This window comes from Lampetra planeri, chromosome 20 (assembly GCF_965212315.1).
Source record: "Lampetra planeri chromosome 20, kcLamPlan1.2.h2, whole genome shotgun sequence".
Lineage (NCBI taxonomy): Eukaryota > Metazoa > Chordata > Hyperoartia > Petromyzontiformes > Petromyzontidae > Lampetra > Lampetra planeri.
This window is the reverse complement of record NC_136126.1, coordinates 5,048,393-5,060,247: the sequence shown is the minus strand read 5'-3', so window position 1 is coordinate 5,060,247 and position 11,855 is coordinate 5,048,393. Positions and strand designations below refer to the sequence as shown.

Here is an 11,855-nt window from a genome sequence, read left to right as displayed (position 1 = left end):
ACATGGATAGGACAGCATAGCGTATACAGTAACATGACCTGGAAACTGAATTCGGTTCGCCGGGTTCATAACGAAGTGGTGAACCACTCTGCTACTGCTCCACACCATAATATGAAGTTCACCAATTTTAGTAATTGAGTAAGAATTATTTGTGGTGAGTATTTTGGGGGGTTTTTCTCTGCAAATAAACTGGAGGTGTGCAGAACATCCACACACAAGGATATAAGACCCGTGCATGTAGATACACGGTACTTCTAACCAGTAGTGGCTTCAAAAGATTTCTATCGAATCTAGCCTCAACTCCATGGAGGTTATATTATTTGTTCCACTAATATGTATTGTCGATTTTGTAATTGTTCAATGTGACACTTTAACCTATTTATAGCTTTAGGCAAATTGTCTAAAACCAATCAAACTTTGGCTTGTGATATTTGGCAACACAAAGTGATAATTGCTGGTTTAGATACAAGCATACACGTGGGTTGGAATGGTGGCGCAGTGGTCAGCGCGTTGCGCTATGAACCGTGAATACGCGAGTTTTATTCCAGGCCCTGGGCGTGCATCGGTGCTCACTGATAACTCAACCGGTCCTGTGACCCCCTCAACGACCAGCGTGGTGGGGTATTTACTGAATATAATCCCTCTTACCGGCATGACGTGGGGAGGTCTTCCTCCAGCAGTGGATTGACATAAGGGCCGCACAATGTGTTATTTAACAACATGCTCGACGACAATTCGTGCCAAATCTCACCTTCCTATCTATTCAACAGAATTTGCATCAGTCGGTCACGATCGTCTGTACGTAAATAACAAATAGTGTATTGGTTGACACCTATTGAAATCAAAACACGCTGCATGAGTAACCCGAGACTAATTTTCCCCACGTGTACGTATGAGCAAACGTGGCCTTTGTTCTGAACGACTGCTTTAGCAATACTTCGGATGTATTTCACCCCCCCCCCCCCTATTCTACTTAATCCAGACAAAGACGTGGATGCACAAAGTATGCGGTCGTGTATAACATGCATAACCCCGTGCATGTGCACGGCTTGCATTGATGGGAGTGGGTCACGGCATGGGATGGAGGTTGTCGGTGGGAGGTGCATGGGGCCGTGGTCTCTGTGTTGTCCGCTGTGTTGTTTCCGCCACCCGGGAGTGTAAAGTCAACAACCAGAAGCGTGTTGAGACAAGTGCTGGTCATGTGTTACAGAGCCAGGGGGCTTTACCCCTCTTCTCTGCGTGGGGATGGGGTCATATATATGCAACGTGCGTGCTATCCACAGCTCATTTTTTGTTGTATATCTTGGGCTACGGTCATACATTTGCTGATTCATTTGTAGACCAAAAGCTCGCGTCTGTGTATTGTACACCCGTCTGACTTAAAACAAGGCAGTGTTGGTTGAACTTTGCAAACCTTCGTGGCCTTTGTTAGTCGAATTCTGGATGAAGGTCTCCCAGCCCACGTTGATCGTCATGGTGGTTGTTTGGCCATAATTCATTGCCATCCAACTGCTCGCGTTATATAGGCAGGTCTTTGACGTTTAAAATATTTTCCCAATTAAGTGGTGGTTATTGTGAATTGGAGAGCGTACAGTGAAGAGCGTCGTTCTATTACTGAAGAACACTGAGCAGCATCAGGTAAGTGCTCTTGTGAGCTTTCAAAATGCTTACATAAACACGTCCTGCTTTTCTAACAAGCCGCGTCTACTCTGCGTGTCTATCAGCTGCGCAGTGCTCGGGTTAACTTGGGTACCTCTCATTCATTAACAGTCGTGTGGGTCGGCAACATGCGGCTCTTTAAGGACTGCTTCGTGCCGATTATTATTAAGGATCAACCGTCTCGTATTCACATGCGTTGCGGATTTTGACATGCTGAAGTTTTTTTTTACCGAATTCCTCCAAAAAAATTGTCATTATTTTGGTAGCCGAACCTTGATTCAAACTCGGCTTTAGCTCCTAAAACTTGAGTGCGCGGATGGCCACGCTGTACATGGAATGGGTTTGAATTTTGTTTCACAGCTGTTAATTCACGGCTGGATGAAGACCTCCCCCACGCAGTGTCGATCGTGGGAGTTGCTTGACCATACTTCACCACGCTGGTCAGCGAGGGTGCGTCAAGAGGGTGCCGGGGGGAGGGTGGGGAGCAGGACCGGTTGAGATTTTGGTGGTGCCAGTGGTGACCACCACGACACCGCTTCAGCCAACACAGGCGGTGTTCGGCATAAGCCGACCAAGCAGTCGCGATTTGTGAAAACTCGGGGTACATCACATTTAATCTTAAATCATAATCAACATAAGGCAAATGACATCTCTCTCGTCTCACTTCTCTGCATCTCTCTACTTTACACCTTTTATTTTGTCTACATCTCTCATGTCGCTACATCCATATCCCTTTACATATCTTCCGTCATCTCACTTGGATTCTATAAATTAAAGGCTGGGGGCTCCTCATCTATTTTTTTCTCTTCGGGCACCACCACCACTGCATGTCAACGTCGCATGCATATTAATATAGTTGGCATATCAATATAGCAGGCACATAAATATAGCAGGCACTTAAATATAACACGCACGTAAATATAGCAGGAATATCAAATCAGCAGGCATATCAATATAGCAGGCATACCAATTTAGCAGGCATATCAACATACATCAATTTAACAAGCATATCAATATCGCAGGCATGCCAATTTAGCAGGCATATCAATGTAGAAGGCATATCAACATAGCAAACATCAATTTTGCAGGCATATCAATATCGCAGGCACATATGCACCCGTAGACAAACACATACCCCAGCAGTTATGGGAGCCACGAGCGAATCGACCGCACACCACCTCGTCCTGGAGTCCACTTCGTACTCGGAGCGGCTGCTGGAGGGACTGAGGTCATGCAGAGGGCAGGGATGGATGTGCGATGCCCTGCTCATGGCCAGAGGCGTCTCCTTCCCGGCGCACAGACTCGTGCTGGCTGCAGCGAGCTCCTACTGCAGGTCCTTCTTCTCTCGGTCACCACCAGCCCTCAATGACGTCTCGTCTTCTATTAGGAAGTCTTCATCATCATCATCATCATATTCGTCATCTATCAATTCATCTATTCATAGTTCATCGTCACAAACATCAGCACCATCACAAGCATCAACTACACTACCATCATCACCACCACCAACATCAACACTTCTGCAACCACCACCACCACCGATAAACAACGAGCAGATCACCATCATGGAAATCCACGGTGTGACCCCGTTGGGTCTGGAGCGAGTCCTGGACTTCATATACTCTGGCCGCATGCGTCTGAGCATGGACGAGATGGAGGACATCCTCACCGCCTCCAACTCGCTGCTCATGCGCGACGCCGTCAAGCTGTGCCTCCAGTACCTGGGCGCGAACCTGCGCCGGGACAACTGCGCGACCGTGCTGGCCCTGGCACACAAGTTCGGCTCCTCGGAGCTGAGGCGCCGGGCGGTGCGGCTGGTGGCGCGGAACCTTCGGGGCGCGATGGAGTGCGGCCGGAGCCGAGCTCACCTGCTCCGGGTGGACGTGCGCACCATGCAGGAGCTGCTCGCGCACGGCGGGGCCTGTGGCACCTCCGAGACGGAGCTCCTCCGCGTGGCCATCGCGTGGCTCCGCGCGGAGCCGGACGTGTCCTCAACATCATCTTCTTCATCCTCCTCATCTTCTTCATCCTCCTCAACATCATCGTCCTCCTCAACATCATCGTCCTCCTCCTCCTCCTCAACATCGTCGTCATCGTCCCCATCCAGGATGGAGATCCACGCTGCCGACCTCCTGGACTGTGTGCGCTTCGCCCTGGTGGCTCCAAGCGAATTGAAGGAACTCTTCTCGCGAGTGCCGGCGATGAGCCGCGACGCGCGCTGCCGCGACCACCTGCAGGAGGCCCTGCGCTACCACGGGCGCCCCTACGCGCAGCCGCTCCTGCAGACCCCCTCGACCAGTCCGCGGGGGGCCCGCCTCAACGTTCTGGCGCTTGGAGGTCGCTCCGGAGACAATGGGGTGCGTGGCGAGGTTTGGGCTTCGCAGGTGCAGGAGGAGGATGAGATCGTGGATGATGATGATGGTGGTGATGGTGATGATGGTGGTGGTGGTGATGATGATGGAGGTGGTGGAGGAGCTGGTGGCTTGCGGGGTGGACACTGCAGGGCCGCGTGGCGCAAGCTGTGCGACACGCCGGTGCCGGTCTACAACCACTGCGCCGTGCCACTGGGGGGGTTCGTGTTCATCCTGGGAGGGCAACATCGATTCGACCCCCAAGGAGCGTCCGCCACAAATCAGGTGATGGTCATTTGCATGTACCCGTGTGTATGTATCATACCTGTCAACCCCTTATCGGTGCCCTACCTTATTACAGACCAATTCAGACCTTAGTGGTCACCCCGTGCCCTGCTAAATCTCAACATTCATCCTACAGAGTGCCATCACAAGGGAGACCACACAAAGGCAAAAACATGTTTTTGCTCGTATTGAAACGGCTGTACGCCGCATGGACATGAAAACTCAATTTCCCTGCACAAGAATACTTAGTAAACAGTATATGGGTTGACAGCTGTGATGTATACACAGGGGAGCGGTGGTGTAGCGGTTAGCGTGCTGCGCTACGAATCCGGCGACCTGGGTTCGATTCCCGTTCACGGCCAACACCGGTGACGATTGTCTGAACCGGTCCTGGGCCTCCTCCTGGGGTCGACTCAGCCTCAAATGCGTACCTGGTGCGGTGTGTAGTAAACACCGCCACAAGAGAGACAAAGGCGGCCAGGCGTTTTTACCCTTTCAACTGGTACAAAAACTGACACCTTTATACAAGGGATCATGTTTGCAATAACCACAACAGTCAAAATGCAAACAAAAAGAAACAACTCTGATAATGATATGGGGACCAATCAACTTCAAGGACAGTGCATATCATTATCAGAGTTGTTTCTTTTTGTTAGCATTTTGACTGCTTGTGTTGTGGTTATTGCAAACATGATCCCTTGTATAAAGGTGTCAGTTGTTGTACCAGTTGAAAGGGTTAAAACCTATTACTATATTTTGCCACTGGTAAAGGAGGTCATATAGTACACGGGGGTTCTTTGTCTTTATATGAACACTATATTAGACCGCGTCTAAAGTCGTGTTGCCAGACTCGTGTTTGGGAGTTTTTTTATTTCGTCTGTACGGTGAACTTATTTCGCACCGTACGTAGCCAACCGCTTATCGGAAGTGCGGGGTGATGATGGTCATTATGTTGATACGAGCTGTTATGATTTTTTTGTAACCTTGTGCAATTGAATCAGTGTAGTATATATTCGTATAGATACCGTGTATAAATACTACTCGTGTATAAATACAGTCACGTTATAAAAGTGATCAACCACTTTCATATGTGACGTTTACTAAAAAGAGCCGAGCGATATCATGCAAGCGTGACTAATCTTCTTGGTTCTTTCGGTAAAGTCACGTAGAAGGGAAATAATAAAATAATAAAAATAAAACATAATAAAATAATATAATTCTCACGACGTTTCGGCCACAACGCAAGCAGCCGTCCTCAGGTGAAGAACAGGTCTGTCGGCTGCTTGCGTTGTGGCCGACACGTCGTGAGAATTATTTTATTGTTTTATTTTTATTATTTTATTATTTCCCTTCTACGTGACTTTACCGAAAGAACCAAGAAGATGAATCCCTGCAGTCACGAAAGCTTTAAATAGAAATTTAAGCGTGACCAAGTTAAGACTTTGTACATCAGAATCATAGCATGTATTTATACTTGAGGAATCCGATGAGCCATCAAGCTCTTTTTCACAAATGTCCAGTCGACGCGTGCATGCACAGCCCTTCTTATGTGACCCCACTGCTGGATGAGCGCATCTCCGCGTCCGTGCGTGTGCCAGAGATTTAATTTGACCATACTTCACCGCGCTGGGCAGTACGGGTCGGTGAAAGTACGGAAGCATTCGACTGGATGCCGGAGGACGGCATTGCACTGCCCTCTGCTGCTGCCTGGCTACCACAGCTGTACTGAAAGGATCACTGTATGACATGTATCTTTACCGTAAAGTATTTTCGTACACGTCCCAGATTGTGTTGTATATATATTCTACAGCATCTTGAGATGCGGTTACATATGGACGCTCGATAAATACAAATTGCGTGCATTGTAGTTTGGTTGACACTAGAGTATTTGGTTGCTAAAGTTTTCCACGCGATAAGACACTTTGTTGAGCTATTATTTGTGGCCAGGTAGCTTATGAAAATGAGCTACATAGCTTAGTGTGCCCAACCTGATAAAATAAAAGTAAACACTTCGCATTAATGTGAGAGCCTATTGAGACTTAAAGTCTCTTTCACGTTTCCTCTGCAGCAGTGGTTTGGTGTCAACATCCTTTCATCATCCCTCCAGGGTCAATCACTTGTGAGAAGTCATTTGTAGCTGTCACATGGATATACTCATCCAATCAAACACATTGGAGATCCATACCACAGGGCACAAGTGGAACAACCCATGGCAGCTATACTCGTGCTGTGATCTGCTAACAGCGATATCGATGGGACCCTTTATGCCGGTATTAAGATTTACCCTTTCCGGCAATAAGATATTCAAACACCAAATGGAAACTAAACTTTCAACTAAACAATTTTTATTTTACCAAGTAAGGCCCACTGAGCTGTATCGCTCTTTTTCCGAAACGAGCTGGCCACAAATGATAGCTCAACTAAGTGGCTTATCACGTGGACATTTATATGAATACTCGAAACGCGTGTTCTAACTTTGGAGAGAAAAACCAGAGCACATGGAGAAAGATCCACGCGACCACGGGGGGAAAACACGCAAACTCCAAATATACAGGCATTTTCAGAGTCGGGATCGAAACCACGACCTCCTGTATACCAGGCGAGGTAGTTAACACCTCGCCACCGCGGCTCCCCAATCGACCCCTACTGCAAGTCAACGAGTCTGTCTTATTCCCGGAGAGGGCAAAGCAAAGTCTAACGATTTATTTTGTTATTTTTCCCCATCATCATCATCATCATCCGCGTCTCGACCCCAGGTGTTCCGCCTGGATCCGCGCTCGTGTTCCTGGCTCGAGGTGGCACCAATGCGGGAGTGTCGCACGCGCTTCGTGGCATGCGCCCTCAACGGCGCCATCCTCGCCGTGGCCGGCGGAAACCTCCTGGGCGGAGCGAGCAGCTCGGCCGAGCGCTACAGCCCGGCCGCCAACACATGGGAGGGCCTGAGGGCCCTGTCCCGGCCCCTGGCGGACCACGCCGGTGCTCTGCACAGGGGGACGCTGTTCGTGTCGGGTGAGGCCGCAGCTCGAGTCGTGTCCCCCCCCCCCCCCCATGCAGCGGTTTTAAAAGTGATCTCGAGGAATTGGGCACGTGAGAGTGAAGAGATATCTATTGATGTGCAGATTGGCCGATTGATTTTAACCCTGACGGATACCTCTCGGCAGAGCCGGCCCAGCCACTAAGCGACCCTTGCAATTGCAAAGGGCCCCGTGGCCAGCAGAGGGCCCCCTAGAGTCACTGCTAGCTAGTGGGTGAAAAAAATCCTACATCAAAGGGGCCTCCAACCAAATTTTGCTTAGGGACCCCAAAGGTCTAAGGCCGGTTCTGCCTCTCGGCTTGTGTATCGCGAATGAATATTTCTTAGAACGAACGCAGAGTTGAAAACATTACGTAAAGCCATGCATATGCATGGTTTTATCTAAGAACTAGTTTGTATGTACTGTATATATGAGAGAACCAGCCTACTCGTAAAATAATACTAATAATATTAATATCTACAGAATAATACTAATACTGTATCTATAATATGCCAATGATGACCAATAGGTCAAGAAAAAACTACTATTAGCACGACTGGCTATGTACGGTGCTAAGAAAGTTCAACGTACAGCAATCCCTCGTGTGTATATACGTATGTATGTTGAACTTATTTCGCATCATATGTACCCAACCGGAGGTGCGAGAAACATCCATACATACAATGTGCACCGCCTCTCATTTAGACACCAATGTGGTATTCCCTGTGCGTGCATCTTCCCGTGCGTTGCGTGGGCAGGCGGCTACTCTGGCGGTCGGGTCCTGGGGGATGTGACCAGCTACATCCCTCGCCTGGGCCAGTGGCTGGGCCACCGGCCGCTCTGCCGTCCGCGTTGTGAGCACGCCATGGCCTCCAACGGCGAGCGTGTCTACTGCCTGGGCGGACGGGCCCTCGACCAGGTATGCCACTTTCTTCACCGTCACGTCCGAGCCACGCCGTCGCGGGGCCCTTCATAGCATGGGTGGCTTTCCACTGGCTAATTGCCATGCTGATGTTGAAGCACATCATGAAGCTCTGGCCTCTAAAGGTATCTGAATCTGGTTTGGGGACAAGAATGGCCAGTGGTCGGGTTAATCATATTCACAGCATGAGTAGTTTTACACTGCCTGTTTGCCATGCTAAGGTAGAACCAGACCTTGAAACTCTGGCCTCCAAAGTTATCTGAATCTGGTTTGGGGACAAGAATGGCCAGTGGTCGGGTTAATCATATTCACAGCATGAGTAGTTTTACACTGCCTGTTTGCCACGCTAAGGTAGAACCAGACCTTGAAATTCTGGCCTCCAAAGTTATCTGAATCTGGTTTGGGGCCAAGCAGGGCCAGGGGCGGGGTTAATCATCTTCGGCATTGCGTGTGACATCAGCGGCATGGCTTGGGTTCCGCAAGTGGAAAATAAACTTGGCCAGCCACCTGAGCTGGCTCGACATGGCCCCCGTGTGGCTCCGTTGTACATTAGCAAAGTGGTCAAACAGGTGCGGCGAGAAAGGGACAGGTGGGAGAGGAAATCCATATGTATGTTGAACTCCTTCGCACTGTACGTAGCCATCCGTGCTAACCGGAGGTGCCGGGGGGAAGGACAACAAACTGAAGCCAAAAATCAGTTCTAAAGAAATTAGTTTTCAACCTCGATCATTTAAAAGTGTATAGCTCCAGTGGCTTCCTAATACTGTATCGGAAGGAAGAGCGTTCCAGACGGCCGCAGAAGCGCGCCTCCTCAAAGAGCGCGCGATGCGGCGACCACCTTTGTTCGATGGCCTGCCACTAGCCGCCGCTGCGAGGATGCAGGCGAACGACACCGAACAGCGGGCTATTGACCGCCGCCCCCGTGCGCTGTGGGCCGCAGGCGGGCGCGTGGGTCAGCGTGCTGGAGGTGGAGTGCTACTCTGCGGGCAGTGACCAGTGGAGCGTGCTGCAGGCCCCGCGCCTCGAGCGCTGCCAGTTCGGAGTGGCCGTCCCGTGGCCCGGCCGTGTCCTCGTGCTGGGGGGCGGCTCCCTGACGGAGCTGCGCAAGGAGGCCTCCGTGGTGGCGCTCGACGGACTGAGGACAGGCGGAGGAGAAGAGGAGGAGGAAAGGGCGGCCGCAGTGGTGCAAGCGGAGGAGCCGCTGCCTCTGCCTCTGGTGGACCACGCGTGCTGCTTGGTGGAGTTTGCGCCCGCCCATCGCGACCGGTTCGCCGGTGGACCGATGAAAGATCCCAATGCCGCTCTTTTAAACGGGGATGAATGATAACATGTGCGTTGAAAGTGACATTTCTCAAAGTGGTAGTTAAGTTTATGTCGGGAGGGTTACGGGCACCTGGTAGCCACTGTGGTGGATGTGAGCTCGTCGTGAGTGCAGATCGCTGGCTAATTGTCAGACTTTTCCCCAATGGAACCTGCTCACAATGCACCGCAGTCGCATTTCTCCAGCGGCCTCCAAAATGATCTCCCGTTTTCCATGCATATGAAGTTATTACCAAGACGTGACTTCTCACCGAGCACTTTCCAGATCACTGCTAAACTGGAGTAGGTGGCATGTGAGTTATAGGCAGTCATAGTGACCGGATATATTGGACGTGGTGTGTGTTCCAGACACACCTGGCTGAAATGAAACCCTTTGTTGCTACACATTTAATGTACCCGATACGTGGAATAAACCTGCATCATGGCGAGGCGCGAGATGTCTGGGTGCGGTGACGCACGCCATTGATCCAGTGGTTTGGAGGCAAGGGTCGGTGGATCACGTAGAGATTTGTAAAGTGATGAAACCCACAGGAGCTTTGAGGTGAGCATACGACGCCGTCACAGCAAGCAAGTTTGTGAACCCGTCTGTCGGGGATCGTTGAGTATATGGGTCCCGTTGCTCGTGTGGGTTTTCTCTGAGTACTGTGGTATCCTCCCACATACAACAAAAGATTATTTAAAGAGGAATGTCCCAATAGAGACGGGTCACGAAACTCAGTGAGGATTTGCTGGATAAAACAATCGAAAAAAATCGATAGAAGTTTGATAAATACTGTTATGAAGATATTGCACCCTGTTATAATATCAACATTTATTGTGACACTTTTTTTAAAATTCGCACTTTATTTATTTGTTTTGTCTGCATACTTTTGTTTTTAACCTCAGCGTGGTAACACGAGTACTGTGATGTGTGTGTGTGTCAGTAATAATTACCGTATTAACACGAGGTCAGCGGCATGGATACCGTGCAGGACAAATTTGGAATGTACGCGCGGATCTCGAATGCACAGAACACTCGAATACACAACATGAAACACAAAGACAACGATCCCCCCGTATAGCCTTCACAGACTGTTGGGGCAAGTGCTGTTAGCGAGGATCTATGAAGGAAGGCCGACACGGCACACGAGGGGGTGGGTGACCACCAGCACGCCCGGCCGCTTTCGTCTCCCCAGTGGCGATGTTTACACACCGCACCACCAGGTACGCATTTGAGGCTGAGTCGACCTAGGGGAGGCCAAAGACAGGTTCAGATAATCATCACTGGTGATTTGCCACGAGCGGGAATCGAACTCGGGTCACCGGGCTAGTGGTGCTACACTAAACAAAAGCCGTACGAACACAAACACAACACTAAGGGGCCGTCCATAAATGACGTCACGCGATTTTGGACGATTTTTGAACCCCCCCCCCCCATCGTCACACGGCGTCACAAAAAGTCAGACCCCCCCCCTAAAATATGACGTCATAAAGCTCTGCCCCCCCCCAAATAAAACACGCTTAAAATCGCTTTCAACTATTGTTATTGTAGTGCGTATTTAATGTGGCGCTGCACTCTGATGTTGTAAGAGAACACATTTATTAAAAAGTCAATTTAATTAAGTAGAACGTGTTGTCTATATTTATTTACAGTTGCGCATTTTGATGTGACGTCACATTTCTCACCCCCCCCCCCCCCTCGTCACACATGTCTGACCCCCCCCCCCGTGACGTCATTTATGGACGTCCCCTAACACAAACACAACACTAAAACAAATGCCTTAACACAACACACACAAACGTCGTTGTTAGTTTTCAAGTTAGGTTGGAAGTACTCAAGTCTGTTGCCTTCCACTTGCCTTGGTGAAAAGTGGGATAAGTTTTTCACGATTCTCACCAGCTGACTCAGAAGCGTAATCAACGAAACTAAAACAAAATGTCTAAAACAAAACACAACCGACTGTGGGCATGCGATCTCTCTGGTGTGGACTTGGTAAGCTAAGTTGTGTGTTTTTTTCGCACCGTACGTAGCCAACCGTGCTAATCGGAGGTGTGTGGGTGGCGTGGGAACATTTGGTTCTTGATTGGGGTGGGGGGCACCATTCCAAGAAGGTTGGAGGACCACTGCAATAGGCAATGACTCATTTGTTACAATTCAGTCCCATCATGTCCCTGGTGCACGCATCATCCAATACCGTGCGTGAGACCTAATGAACATAGCTGGGCAATGAAACCCGTACAAATTGCACGATGAAGCAAAGATGACAAATGAAAAACGGTGAACATTATATAGAAAATTATCTATTCTTGAATCTAACCGTGACC

At 49.6% G+C, this 11,855-nt stretch overlaps 1 protein-coding gene across 1 annotated transcript; it reads left to right on the top strand.

Moving 5' to 3' along the window:
- Nucleotides 1-60: 60 nt before the first annotated feature.
- LOC144724326 (kelch-like protein 14) lies at nucleotides 61-11,481 on the top strand. The gene is made up of 5 exons (XM_078603355.1): nucleotides 61-1,638; nucleotides 2,020-4,295; nucleotides 7,052-7,304; nucleotides 8,068-8,228; nucleotides 9,172-11,481. The coding sequence occupies exons 2-5, from the start codon at nucleotides 2,805-2,807 to the stop codon at nucleotides 9,553-9,555; spliced, it is 2,289 nt and encodes a 762-aa protein (XP_078459481.1). The 5' UTR covers nucleotides 61-1,638; nucleotides 2,020-2,804; the 3' UTR covers nucleotides 9,556-11,481.
- The last annotated feature ends 374 nt before the right edge of the window (nucleotides 11,482-11,855 follow it).